The following is a 14316-nucleotide window of genomic DNA, read 5'->3' as shown; positions in this document are numbered from 1 at the left end:
TCTGGTAAATCAATAAATGTTTTGGTTGTTCCCTGTTATTCTGGGGTTAATGTGGTTGATTGTGTCATCTGCAGTCCCAGTACATCCTGATCCACCAGGCCTTACTGGAGCACAACCAGTTTGGAGAGACAGAGATCTCTCTGTCGGAGCTGCACAGCACACTGAGCACGCTCAGACAGAAAAACTCCGACAGCGAACCCACGCTTATGGAAGAAGAGTTTGAGGTATGCTTCATTCTTATTTCTAAAACATTTATTCATCTAAAGTTTATTTATTGATCTAGTACAACCATTTTTGTAGAAGTCGGCCTATGTGAAATAAGATGACTTTTTGTTTTGAAATAAAGAAAGTATTGATTAAACAACTTTTGTCATAATTAAAAAGTCTGCATTAATCTCTTTCCAGTCTGTTTTTGGACCTACATTGAAAACATTTCAGTTTAAATTACTTTTTATTTCGAACAACTTAAAAAAATCTTTGTGTTGCATTTCAGCGACTCCCTTCCTTTAAGAACTGGAGGACCTGCAACATAGGGACCACAGAAGAAAACAAGAAAAAGAATCGTTCTTCATCTGTTATCCCATGTAAGTATCTGCTACAGGAGCATCTTAATAAATATGAATATCTTCAAAAATTGTATTTGTTTCAGAAACATTATTAAAAAAGGGAAACCCAGATGTTACATACATTCAAAACACACTTATTAATATATTTGAAGAGTTGGTTTTGATAAAGCTTGACATACAGGCGTTTCTCGGAAAATGTTCTTATGATATACTGTAGACTAAAACAGCTTTTTGTTATAATAACGCTGACACAGTCATTTGGAAGTCTAACACACACTCACAGGCATCTTCCACACTGGTGATAAGCCACAAAAACATTGCTAAAGAAGTTTGTTAAGTTTGCTACATCCACTCATATTAATGAAAAGTTGAGTGGAAGGAAAAAGTACAGATAAAGAAAGGATGGACCGTCAAATGGGATAAGTTCAGCATTCATAGGATAGTGAAGCAAAGTCGATTAAAAAGTTTGTGAGAGCTCACCAGGTGTGGACAGCAGCTGGAGTCAGAGCTTTACTGTGTTGGACTGGCCAGCAAACTGGTCTGACCTGAACTGATAAATGATAAATCATCCCAAAGCCAACAGATGAGCTGAAAGCCACTATCAAAAGCAACCTGAGTTAACTAGGAAGACATAATATTCTACTCTTGGTTGTGTTTCTTCAAAATTATTTGTTTTTATCCGTTTTTCTTGTGTCTCAACGTCCTTCTCTAAACCTCCCGTCTCCAGATGACTACAACCGAGTTTTACTCAAGACAGTAGAAGACAACAGTCAGGACAGCGAAGTTGATGATGAAGAGATGGAGGACTCGTCAGATGAAGAAGACGAAGACTCCTCTCGATACATCAATGCCTCCCACGTTAATGTATGCTATTATTCTCACCTATAGAAATATTGAGGTTTTTTTAGATTTAAAAACAGAAGGAGGGCTGATTATCTCAGTTCCGGTTTCACTTTCTGATTGTTTGAACTTGACCGTTGTTAATCTGTTTTCTTGCAGGGTTACTGGGGATCTCGTTCTCTGATCACAGCCCAGGATCCGCTGCCAGACACTTTCATCGACTTCTGGGCGATGGTTTGGCAGAAGAAATTATCCACTATTGTCATGCTTTCAGAGCACAAAGAGGTAAAAACCCCTCTTCCACTTCTTATCATGCATCCTCTCTAAGTCTCTCTAAGTCTAAGTCTTGCACATGTTTAGAGTATTTAGAGTAAATTATCTTGTTCACCTGCTGATAGGATGGTGACTCTCTGTACTGGGGAAAAGAAAAGAAGGCGTTTGGAGATTTTGAGGTAGAAGTTTCAAGTACAGAAATTACTCCAGTTTTCATCTCCCGCACCATGTTGGTCCAACATGTCAAGGTAACACCAGAGCTGGACTTTATGACTGTCATTTTTCATATTTACCAGTTTGATGCAGTGATTTTACCCATAGGCATGGTTTTATGTGTCTGCTTAATAAAAACAACTCTGTCAACAGCGAAAAGATAGTCGGCAGGTGAAACATTTCCAGTTCCTGAAGTGGGAGGGCACAGATCTGCCAGAGAAACCGCAGGAACTCATAGATATGGCAAAGGAAGTAAAACGCAGCTGCGTCGGCAGCAAATCCCAGAGGATGCCGATTCTCATCCACTGCACGTAAGGCAGCCAGTAATGAGATATTATTGATAAAAACATAAAGCTAATTTAAGCAGTAATCTCATAAATGCTTTGATTTCTTTGTGAAGACAAATTTAAACATCATAAATCATAACTTTTACAACTTTTCTTTGTAACATGAGCCATAAAGCTCATGTTATTAATTTCAGTTTTAGTTGTGAAATATCCATCCATCCATTTTCTAACAACCTTGTCCCTAGTGGGGTCAGGAGGGGCGCTTGTGCCCATCTCCAGCTAACAAGGCAGATTACAACCTGGACAGGTTGCAGAATTGTGAATTATATAGAAAACAAATTATGAAATCAAAAAGAAAAATGCTAGTAGATAAATTAGAGTTCATGAAGTGAATATTTATTTCCTGATTTGTTGAGTAAGATTGATAAAGGCAGGTGAAACATAGAGATCAATAGCATGGAGACGTAACAAACCAGCAGCTTACAGCATGATTTAAAAGCTCTTTATCTAGACTTTAGTTTGCACATAATTCACCAGAGGAGAGAAAGATTGCAGGGTTCAGATGAGACATTGACCAGCAGCTTTTTTAATTTATGTTCTTCATCTCCTCAGTGACGGATCGACACGTTCGGGAATTTTCTGTGGTTTGTGGAATCTGCTGGACAGCGCTCAGACTGAGAAGCTGGTTGATGTTTTCCAAGTGGTCAAAACTCTACGCAAGGACAGGAAGGGGATGATCCCTAGCCTGGTACAAACACATTTTTCACTCTTCTAATGTAGCAACATCAGAAGAGATATTACTTTATTTGTGCTGGTTATTTATTAGTAAAATTCAATTTATAAGCATTACTTAAAACTTCAAAATGCTATTGCCAATATGATCTACAATGGCAATAAATATATGACATTTAAAAAAATAAATGACTGAAATAAATAAATAGCATTTACCCCCTAACAAAACCATTGTAATATTTTTATTTGTTTAAAAGTTTGCCAAAGCAGTTTGCCAAAGCAGTTTGCAGCAGGATGCGTGACTTGTTTGATTGCATATTAGTTTCTTCAAATTTATGTTATGTTTTTAAATAATCTTACAAATGATCTCACTTTAACAGATGGAACATTTCTAGCTACTGCTTCATCGTTATTTTTTTAAATCACATCTCCAAACTAAACCTTTATAATCAAAGGTGTATATTTGCTTTGGATGTTTTACTAAAACAAAAATATTCTCAGCTTCAAAAAGTGTCCTGGTAAGAATTTGCAGCAATAAAACCATCATAATATGAACTAGAATTAAAATATTCAGTGTAATATCAATTGAAATGATAAGTTCAGACATTTTGATTTGATTTTAATGTATGACACATAGATGACTTTTTCACTAATTATCTGTTTTGTCATAATTGCACCATTGTGACTCTTGATAAGTTTCTTTTCCAGTAAAATTCATCCATATCACTTTCAGGAGCAGTACCAGTTCCTTTACAAGGCTCTAGAGGGCGCCTTCCCCGTCCAGAACGGGGAAGTGAAACAAGTCAAGAGTACAGCCGTCGCCAGTGTTGAAATTGTTAACGAAACCAAAGCCGGAGAAGCAGAAGCAGAAAAGCAGCCAGAAGAGAAGAAGGCAGAGGAGCCAGCCAGCACTACCAGCAGCAACCAGCAGGCGGAGGCAGAGAGCACTCCTCTGGTGGCTCAGAGTGAAAAGGAAAAGAAAGAAGAAGAGGAAGCTGCAAAGGAGTCCAGCTCCCCCCAACAGTCCACACCACAGGAGGAAACCAGCAACGGCCCCACAGACACTGTGGAGGTCTGAGATGATGAGGGGACACATTTATTCCTAATACTTTAGTTTTATGCTTTTATAAAAAATAAATAAATAAAAAAAGATACATTCTGAATGTATAAACAGTGTAAAGATTTAACTCAGTATGAGATGGTGAGTGAAAATTAGAAAGAATTAGATTAAATACGTTCATATTTTGAACTTCTATAAGTTATAAAGTTTCTGAGCAAAAGGTTATTTTTCCTGCTGGCAAAGGTAATAGAACTGCTGTTGTCAAACTATGGATCAAGATGACGTTTAAATACACAGTAGATGAGCTTTTTTGTTTGGTACTCTAAGTTTGTGTAAGGTTAAATTTAGTTTATATTTTAGTTTCTCGTTATTTTCACACTCTGCAGCCGACCTTTACATGTTGTACATCTGCCATATCGCAAAAATTTAGCTGTTAAGTTCAAATTTCATTATTTACTACTGTATTTCCTTTCTGAAATACATTGAAAAATGTTTTATTTATGCAGACTTGCTTATTATTATAGTATTAATGATTTCCAAAACATATTTCTCACTTGTTCTCAAAGAGACATGTTTAATTATTTCTGATATCTTTGCTATACTGAAAAAATTGCTATATCCTCTCTGCCAGCAGAAATAAACAATATTTTATTAAAATCTTTTGGGTGTCATGAAGTATACAAATATTTTTTGGAGCATGAAAAAACTTTGCTTGCAAACATCAACAATAAATCATAAAGTTGTACTTGAAAAAATGACTGTTTACAGTCCTGAAAACAACAGAACTATTCTTTGGATTTTGACCTTTACAAAGAATTTAATATCAGTAAAGATGTGGTAAAACTTTCACATCTGTTTGTGAATGAGATTGTTAATTTCATGGAGGAATCCCACACAAATGTGACAAAAATTTATTTTACGGTCAGAAGAAATTGTAAAAAACAAGAAAAAAAATCCTACAAAACATGACATGCATTCTTTGATGAATATTACTTTTTGTAATCAGTTTGTGACTGTTAAAGGCAAATTATTACATTTAAGACACAAGAGAAAAGTGTTTCCTTCAATTTTGCACAAGAATCAAAGAGCTGCATGTTTTTTTCTGATTAAAGTTGCATATTAAATAAAATATCAGCTCAAAAATTCAATCAAAGCTCTAAATAAACTTGAAAAATGGCAATATAAAAGCACTTTCTATAACTAAACACACCAAAAACTACATTTCAAAAATTGCAAAAATACAAGCAAATTACTGTAGCACAAATAACAAGAAGAAGTTTCATGTGAAAGGAGATAAAACAGAAATGCTCATCTAAACTCTTAGAAAAACTGATGCAGACCCTGTGTGGGTAAGATCTTGGTTTTTGATCACATTTTGCCTCGAAGGGTTTAAGTCTGTCAAAAGTCTGTTAAGTCTGTTTTGGCTGGTAAGCATAAAAAAAAAACATGCAACTGTGAACTTTAAATACAATAACAAGAGCATGTTTTATGTTTTACCATAGTGAATATTTTGGAAACAAATACTTTTGATCAGAGGTAATTATCTAAACTTAAAAAATGCTTCCCAAACCTTCAAATTTTTATCTTTAAATACACTATATGAATGATTTTGCATTGTTTTGTGAATATAAGTGCTGCTAAAATGTACAGTGCTGACTTTGACACAGCTTTCTCCACCATTTCTGGCACCCCTTGTAAAATATGTACTGAAGTCTTAAAGTATTTTCTTTTTATGGAAACTTGGCGAACCCAAGACGACACATTGTTCCAGGAAAATGACCTTTCACTTAGGCTTGAACCACTTTCTTGCGGTCATTTCCTTTGTAAATAATAACATGCATCTGACTCATTTAATGCCATCAGTGTCTCAGATTTATTCCCCAAAGAAAAATGGGAATTATTTTAATTCTCTACTAAGTGGTGCCAACAATCACGACTGGTGTTGTATATGAAACTAAAGGAGGAAGCAACTATAACAGGTTTAATAAAATGATCCATATTTAACTGTAAACAATTATTTCTTGTATCAAAAAAGTGCAAATACAAAAAAAAAAAAAAAATACCCAATTGAATCATCACTATTGTATAATTTTTAAACACATTTCTGTAGTGTGCACAATTTATCATGAAATTTGAAGTCATTTGTTTAAATACACAGTTTATAAATGAAACAATATGGTGACTTTGCCTTAAGAGAATATTTTTAAAACTGTCTAAAAAACTGGATTGTTTTTCCCTGCTTTGTATCCTAAGCATTCAGTGAATCAGCATATAGTTTTAGAAATGATTTGTTTATACTGGTGATTTACTTGCTAGTTAAATTTAGTGATGTATAGTTGAATGAACATCATCTCAAGAAACAGCAGATTTAGTTTCACTCCTATCTTGAGCAGCATTCATTAATCCCATTTTCAGCTAGCGAGAACATAATCGAATAACCATCTAGTATCTTTTTCTACAGAACCGTACATCAATAACTACTACAAACAACCACTAACATATTTGTTTTGATAAAACCCTGGAGCACAATACAAAAATACTGAAATGATGCTCAAATTTACATCTAGATGAGGCTCAAAATCTACGAAGGAGTATTACAGCTAATGTAGATAAAATAAACTAAAATTTTCACCAAAAAAGTTGAAATTTTAACTTTAATATTTATATTGAAAATATTTGAATATTCTCTTAAATTAAGTTAAAAATTAGAGCGACACTCAGGAGGAGCACAGCAGATGTCACGGTCAGACGGCGGGGAAGAAGAATGGATTTATTCCATCGGACCATCAGTTCCTGAAACCATGAACACAAAAAATCGAATGAAAACGTATGCGGGGTTATTGAGACCACGCCGGACCAGAGTAAAAAGTTCTGGTACCAAATTATCCCATTTCTTAAGACCATGGAACAGCTAAACAGTTCAAATGAAAACAAAATTAAAAACCCCAAAAAATTTTGCAAACTTTCAACTTTTTCAAATTTGAGTTTTTTTCTTTTAAATATGTGAAATTATTCTCAAAATATCTGCAGTTTTTTGTTTCCTTTTATCTACAATGACTTTAATACTGCATGGTATAATCCAGCCAGAGGTCATACATTCAAGCACTAATTTGTTTCTGATGGTGATGTTCCTCAGTATAGTTTACAAATGTATCATTTTATAATTTAACACAAAAAAAGACACACAAAGAAAGATTTTCACGAATAGAAAAACTTTGATCCTAAAATAAAATCAGATTCCAGCAGTTTGCATCATTGTTTGATTCTAAAAGTCCAAACTTTGACTCTTATCTGGCAAAATCCTGTTCAGGATTTGATCTGCCTCCAGCAGAGTTCAAGTTTCTTGGTGTCATGTTCACCAAGGATTGCAGGATGGGGAGGGAAATTAATAGATGAAGTGGGGCCTCATCTGTGTTCTGCTCTTCTTGTGGAGATGAAAGGTGATCCAAAAAGCAACGCTCTCACTTGCCAAGTCTATTGAGAAATAGATTGAGACATTCTTCAATGATTGAGCTCATCTTCCTCTGCAGGGTGCCTGTACTCAGCTTAGAGATTAGATGGGTCCTCCATCATCCGGAGGGAATCAGAACCAAGGTGCTTCTCTTCCCTCTGCGTTGGAAGGAGTCAGCTGAGGTTATTTGGGCATCTGACCAACCTGCCTCTCTTTGTTTGACTCGTCTAACTGGGAGGAGACCACAAGTTTGCACGGAAACACTTTGGGACTCCCAATGAGATGGAAAGTGCTGCTGGTGAGAGGGTTAGCCCTGTGACCTGATCTCAGACAAAACAATGAATGGACGGACGGAATCTGATTTGCTCTCCTGCCAGTTTCATTTCATTGTTTATCTCGGTTGATTTTCACCACTGTTTTCAAGTTTTTCAAAGGCACAACCACATGATCCTCTGTTCAATGTTTGAGCTGACATTGGAACAATCTTTGACTTAATTTGCTCTCTTCAAACTGCAACTGAAACCAAACCAGAACAGGAGTGTCCCACCTCCTCAAATCCAACTGTAATCCCGAGGAGCTCAGATGAATCGTCCACTTTGTCCCTCTGTCCCATTCAAACCTGCTCTGTTCTGCAGGAAGTGGATGAGCCACGTTTTACATTTACCCCTGCTTCAGTTTTAACCTCCATCAGTTCATCTGTTTCTGTTCAGTTTGATTAGGTTTGCCTGGCGGTTGCAGGCCGGACCGTGACGGGCTCAGAAATGTTGTCAGTTTGAGGTTTGGCGGTCTCTGGACGGGCTTTGGGCTCTTTCTTTGGCTGTGAAAGTGAGACTGGTTCCCAGAGGAAGAACTCATGCAGAAGTGTGTTGACAGCTTCAGGACACTCCAGCATCACCATGTGACTGCCGTCCTCCAAGACCTTCAGGAACGCCATTAGAAGAATCTGACAAAAACAGCAAAAAGGTGGTGTGGTGATACAAATTCAAACGACTCTTTCTGATTGTTATGGATGAGATTTTTTTAGGTGCAAAGTAATTTACTTGTGTAGAATAATCCAGAGTTTATTTGTGTTCTAGTTATTCTGTAAACCGGTTTAATAATGGATTACCATACAGTCTTGTAAAATGTGATGTGTGTGATATTTTAAAACCTTCATAAATTGGTTGTCTTGTACAAATCATTCAGTCTTTCTCAAGCTAATTGATCTGGAGAGACTTTGTCTGCCTCTGGGATAATCATATCAATTTCACTGATTCAAACATTTTCTCATCTTGTCCTTGTTTTTTTACCCAAACTAAAAACTCAACCTCAACGAGATTAGCTGTCTCGGTCAGTCCTCACCTCAGCCATGCGCTGGTCCTCTTCTACTGGGACGAACTTGTCATGCATGCCGTGAACCAGCAGGATGGGCACCGTGAGCTCAGCGTGATAAACCTCGTCCCCCTCAGGCCAGTACTGACCGCTCATCATGGCACGCAACACAAATGACGACACATTGAAGGCATTGTACTCTTTCAGCAACTGCTTCTCCCTGGATCCCTGCCGAGCGAAGCCCGCCCTGCAGAGGCAGAAGCAGAGATTTATCTAAGTTACAAACACAGATTAAAACAAATGATGCCAAACACTGCATCACCCACTTTCTGGCATTAAGTCTAAAGTCTAAAGCTCCCCAATGTCTGAAGGATTATTTGTGATAGATTTTATTTTTCCACCTTTGGCCGATTTTTTAGCTGCATTTTGCTCTTGTCACCTCAGCTAAACCCAAATTTTTCATACTCCTCGCAGAATTATTTTGCTTGAAATGAAGAAGAAATTGATAGATTATTCTGTTTGTGTTTTGAAAATGGCAGGAAAAGGACAATGGCAATGTCATTGTACAAGAATTTCCTGCAAACAGATTTGTTTAGTCTGTCTTCTGTGCCAGCAGATGTCAGCTCAAACTAAGCCAGCTTCTGGTCAAAGTTTCCACCTGTTAATCACACACCAGAATCCTGACAGAATCTCTCCTTTCCACCTTCACCAGGTGCATGATCAGCCTAAACCACAGTAGTAGCATTGATTGTGTCAACTTTATGGTACTTATGGGATGTCGTCTGCAAAAAGTGATCCAAAGTGACTCACTGAGGACAAAAATCCTGACGTCTGTAATCAGAATAAAAATGTATCTTACTTTAGAAAGCTCCAGGCTAGCAGTGGGGACAGGCAGTGAAGCACACAGGTGGGCAGGTTGAAGATGCTGCACAGGCTGGGCTCCAGCGCTGTGGGACCACCACCATTGATCATCACCATTTTGTGAATCTGGTCTGGAAACTCATGAGCGAGGAAGGTACAGAAAGACACGCTGGGAAACAGGAACAGAATGAGGGTAATAATATAGAATAGATAGTAATCTTGTGGTGATGTGCTAAATAGAATGAAGCTGTTATGATTTTTTCCATTTATGGTTGATATAAATGTGTTAACATGAATTATACCCGTATGAATGTCCTATGAGGATGTTCCTCTTCTTTGCATATCTCTTAAAGATTAGTCTCATATCCTCCGCCAGGGCATAGAAGGTGTACGCTGCAGCTATGTGTGGAGATGAGCTCGCTCCATGGCCTGCCAGATCCGGGGCGATCACCTCGTACCCGAGTCGGGAAAAGAAGTCCAGCTGACTCCCCCAGATATCCAGTGACCCTCCGACCCCGTGGATAAAGAACAGGGCGACATCTGAATGTGTTCCTTTACAGGCTGCTATCCTCCTTTCACAGTCAATCACCACGATGCGCTTCGGCTTCCTCCTTCGCTTGCGGGGTTGCTGGGGCTGCTCGGCCTGTCCGGCAGCAGGGACCTCTCCTGCTGACCCGGTTTCTGATGCCCCGTTGTTTCCAGCTGTGACAGAGTCTGACCGAGCCTCGGGGATGCTGACGGGAGGTGAAGAGTTGCGACAGTCTGTCAGTTCAACCTCCACCATGCTGTTGGGTTCAGTCTCTCCATTCTGGCAGGTTTTCAGCTCCGCGCTCGCCCTCTCACCCAAGTTCTCAATGAACAGCTGTCCGTTGCGGTAGACTGTGATCTTTCTTTTGCAGCTCACGATCCCACCCAGCGAGGGCTCCTCCACCGCCGGTCTGTCAGGGATGATGTGTCGAACCCGCAGGACGCGGCCTGGCTTCACCTCCACAAACTCGTACCCATCTGCAGGCTCAGAGGTTTCAACGGGAACCACAGTGTTGGCCGGTTTGGAGGTGAGACAGCAGAGGAGGCCTTCAATAAAGCTGGTCAGCATGGCTGCCAGTCTGGATGGAAAACAGACACAGAAATACAACATGATGGCATGCACTATCTGCTTAATTATCATTAAGCTTAATTATTAGACTACATATATATATGTTTGTTTTTAAGACTTTGCTAAACTTAAACTTAGCTAAGCTTTGCCCTTTTACAGTCCACTCAGGTATCTACTTATAACTGAATCCTTTGTGATTTTCTACGCATTTCTTACAGCAGCATTTGGCGATATTAATAGCTGCAGACAGTAATAGCTCGCTGAGTTAAAGCTGTCCACCATGTGATCCCTCTGTAGCAGTGCAGGCCACTGAAGGGCTGCAGGGGAACCAATCAGCTACTTTTGGATGATATTAGAGAGGATTGGATCATTTCAGGAGTAACTAGACTCATAAAGTTCAAATAAAGAATGTTAATGAAACTGAATGGTAAATGTCCAGAAATTGTAATGACTCTTAAGAACAGTATTAGTAATACAATGGATCAAATGGTTTAATAGTTTATTTTTAAAGAAATGCAGCTAACCACTAGTTTAATTCAGTTGTTTATCAACTACAGCAGCAGTAAGGTCTGCAAGTCTCTATGCAGGTGGCATTATCTTACCTTCCCGTTGCTCCCCTCCCCAGTGGAGGGGATTAAACTCTAAGTCCAAACAACAAATCTCTCCACCTCATCTTGATGAAAAACAGTCACACCTGCTGCTGTTTCAGTTTCTGCATCTTTTTACACCCCCATTCCATTTGCTGCTGCTTTTGTTTTGGGCACAATGTGTTGCAGCCTCTGCTTTGCTGGCTGATTTACAGTGGCCATAGTTGCAGATCCCCAGTCTGCACAGGGGTGTGGAGCGGTGTATGCTGTTTTACTGACAATGAGAGGTAAAAATGACTTAAATTTATTACAGGAATTTATAGGTGTTTTATCCAGCTGTCTGTTTGTGGTCTTTAGGTTAACAAATTGTTGTCTTACTGACAGTTTTATATTAATAAATGATAAAATAATGTTATAGATGATTCCATCCCTCACTCCTCCACTGCAACTCTTATAAATACCTGATCCCATTAAGACTCAAGTGTTCATTTTTTTCTTTCCTAACAGCGCTGAATCTGGAGGTTGAAATCACAAAAAAGTATAATTATGATTGTGAATCTTTTCATTTTAAATCGCGCAAACTATAAACAAACTAAACCCACATTGATTTATTGATCTGACTTTGTGGAAAAGGGATTTGTAACTAACACACTAAAAGAGTTTTGCAAGGTTGTTTCACAAGAAACACAAATAACTTCCTTTCACTTTTTTGGGTTGTTTCTTCTCTCTCTGTTTGGTCCAGACAGGGATCAGCAACTTTTACAATCCAAGAAGCCAATTCTGTCTTGGGTCCAGAAAAATAAATATTGTTTAGAGGCACAAAATATTCCATGATTTATTTATTTATTCCTTTTTTTACAATTTTATTGAATAACTATTACATGAAGGCTGCAATCTTTAGAGAACAACCTTTTAATTTCTATGTTTATGCTTTAAAATATTACATTTCTTTTATGGGATGTTGATATTTGCACAGACTAACAAGAGAAATACATTTAAATAAATATTACTGGTGCATTTATATTAATTATATTAATTGTCTATTTCCTGTGAAAATTATTCCATGGAAAAAGTTAAAAACAGTTATTCATTTTATATGAATTTAAAAACAAGACTTGGTTTTTTTGTTTGTTTGTTTTTTTTTTTTTTTTTTTTTTGTTTGTTTTGTTTTTTGTTTTTTTTATCATTTTAAGCCAAAGCATTTAATAGCCACTGTGGAAAGTCCAAAGACTCACTTGTAATTCTGGACCAACATGTTGCAGAATCCTGGGCTCAATAAAAATAACAGGATATGTTTTCCTCCCACTTTGAAAACAGTCATTGAATATTTAATCAAAATGTAAGCAAAGAGGTGATTAATTAAAGACAAATACCTCGTTTCCCACATTTCATTCACTGTGCTCATCTAATTTTTTTTGCAAAGTTCTGAAAAGTTTTGGTTTTCCTCCCCATGAGCGTCATGCTCAAGGTAAGAGAGACTTTCTATTTATTTTTTTCTTGTTTTGTAGATCAGAGAGGTGAGGAAGTAAAGAACCATAATCATAGAACTGAATCAGAAACAAAAAATCCAACTGGCCTCTTTGTCCAGAACCACAGCTGCTAACTGCAAGTATCAAAGCAAGAGCAAAAATCTGTCCAGCTGCAGCGTACAAAACCAGAGAGAATAACTTTCCAAACATGCAACGCCTCCAACAAAAAACAGAAATCAACAATAGAACAAATCAGCACCAACACAACATGTTTGTGTCTTTGGTGCTTCAGAAAATGGACTTTAGTGTGATTTGTATGACACTGATTAGATTAATTCTGAGAAATATACATAATTTCCTTCTTCCTTTAAACATGCGATTTAGGAAGTGAAAGACTTCAATCTTACAGAAAACTGAAGACTTTTGAAAAATTATGAGGATAAATATGTACTGTATCAATATTAGCAGCTGCTTACACTAATGCATTTTAAGGATATGATATGGATTAATACAATCAACATATTACCATCTGTTCAATTAGTAATGCAATTTAAAACCTTAATCATAGAAAATATTGAAACATTTTTGGTTATTTTTTATTTTGATGATTGTAGTGACTTAGCATATGAACCTCATTAAAAAATTAAACAATGTGGTGATTGTCATTTGTTTTACTGAGGTTTTAGTGCCTCTGTTGTCATTGGCTGTAAAAGATTATGACATAACAATGCACATGTTACACACAACTACTACATGCTGTCCAGAAAATAAGCACAGACTGCAACCTGTGAGTGAAATAAATGTGGACCTGGTTTGTAAACGCATATAGTTTTTATTAAAGATCACTTGGACTAATAGACCTGTTTACTATTAAAATAAATAAATAAAATCTAAAAAAAACTGCTTATTTTAGTGTTACCAGTTGTTGCAGTAATGTTTGTAATAAACAAATTCAACCTGCTTGAATTGGCTTAAATTTAAGTTAAAGTTCAGACATGCATCTATTTTTATTATTATTATTATTATTATTATTATTATTATTATTATTATTATTATTATTACTATTACTATTATAAAAACTGGAATATAATGTCTAATATACTTTGACCAAAACTTTGAACACACAACATATTGTTCATCTTGACACAATGTGGGATTGAAAGCATGCTCTTCACTGGAAAATAAATTAGTTTTTAAAAACCGAGCTGCAGGGTTTTTGTTGCTTTGGTTGGCATTTTTCCATCTATTCACCTGAAACAGTGAACCTCGTTTGAACAGAGGGCTCCCTGCTTTATGTTGCAGAAAATGAGGCAAGTTCCAGAACATTTTCACTCTTTCAATCTAAAAATGTTTGTCCAAATCAAAATGCAATATTAAATTTAAATAATCCGCCTGTCTGAGGTAGCCTGCAGCTCTGGTTGGTTTGAATGCAGGAACCTTTCACTTGAGTTCAAACAACAAAAACTAAACATATTGATTTTAAAAAATTACGCCAAAGTGAAGGAGAAAGCTTACCTTTATCAAGGCTCTTTCTCATAAAACCTCCTATGATCAAACTGCTGCCGCTTTC

At 37.0% G+C, this 14316-nt stretch overlaps 2 protein-coding genes across 3 annotated transcripts in view; one reads left to right on the top strand and one right to left on the bottom strand.

The window, feature by feature from the left end:
* The window catches only part of ptprc (protein tyrosine phosphatase receptor type C), a 21176-nt gene extending 16305 nt beyond the window's left edge, over nucleotides 1–4871 (top strand). The window contains 8 exon segments of the mRNA XM_055051358.1: nucleotides 75–224; nucleotides 494–584; nucleotides 1294–1430; nucleotides 1566–1691; nucleotides 1805–1927; nucleotides 2046–2203; nucleotides 2792–2927; nucleotides 3645–4871. Coding sequence (XP_054907333.1) covers nucleotides 75–224; nucleotides 494–584; nucleotides 1294–1430; nucleotides 1566–1691; nucleotides 1805–1927; nucleotides 2046–2203; nucleotides 2792–2927; nucleotides 3645–3989 — 1266 coding nt within the window. The 3' untranslated portion in view covers nucleotides 3990–4871.
* abhd8b (abhydrolase domain containing 8b) lies at nucleotides 4871–14316 on the bottom strand. Of its 2 annotated transcripts, none has more exons than XM_055051337.1 (5): nucleotides 14262–14316; nucleotides 9897–10700; nucleotides 9593–9763; nucleotides 8764–8980; nucleotides 4871–8365 (listed from the first exon to the last, which is right to left on the bottom strand). In XM_055051337.1, exons 2-5 carry the CDS (start codon nucleotides 10688–10690, stop codon nucleotides 8138–8140), a joined length of 1410 nt encoding a protein of 469 aa, XP_054907312.1. In that variant the 5' UTR covers nucleotides 10691–10700; nucleotides 14262–14316; the 3' UTR covers nucleotides 4871–8137. The 2 variants fall into 2 exon arrangements, with proteins under 2 accessions (XP_054907312.1, XP_054907319.1); XM_055051344.1 differs by lacking the exon at nucleotides 14262–14316 and adding an exon at nucleotides 11293–11309.

Source organism: Poeciliopsis prolifica, unplaced genomic scaffold (genome assembly GCF_027474105.1).
Source record: "Poeciliopsis prolifica strain line A6 unplaced genomic scaffold, Auburn_PproV2 SCAFFOLD002, whole genome shotgun sequence".
NCBI lineage: Eukaryota > Metazoa > Chordata > Actinopteri > Cyprinodontiformes > Poeciliidae > Poeciliopsis > Poeciliopsis prolifica.
This window is presented reverse-complemented; position numbering and strand designations above follow the sequence as displayed.

Coding starts and splice junctions, on each gene's coding strand:
- abhd8b (XM_055051337.1), bottom strand. CDS start 10,690: ATGCTGACCAGCTTTATTGAAGGCCTCCTCTGCTGTCTCACCTCCAAA. Junction 9,764..9,896: donor CTCATAGGACATTCATACGG/GTATAATTCATG, acceptor CCTGTTTCCCAG/CGTGTCTTTCTGTACCTTCC. Junction 8,981..9,592: donor CTAGCCTGGAGCTTTCTAAA/GTAAGATACATT, acceptor CTGCCTCTGCAG/GGCGGGCTTCGCTCGGCAGG.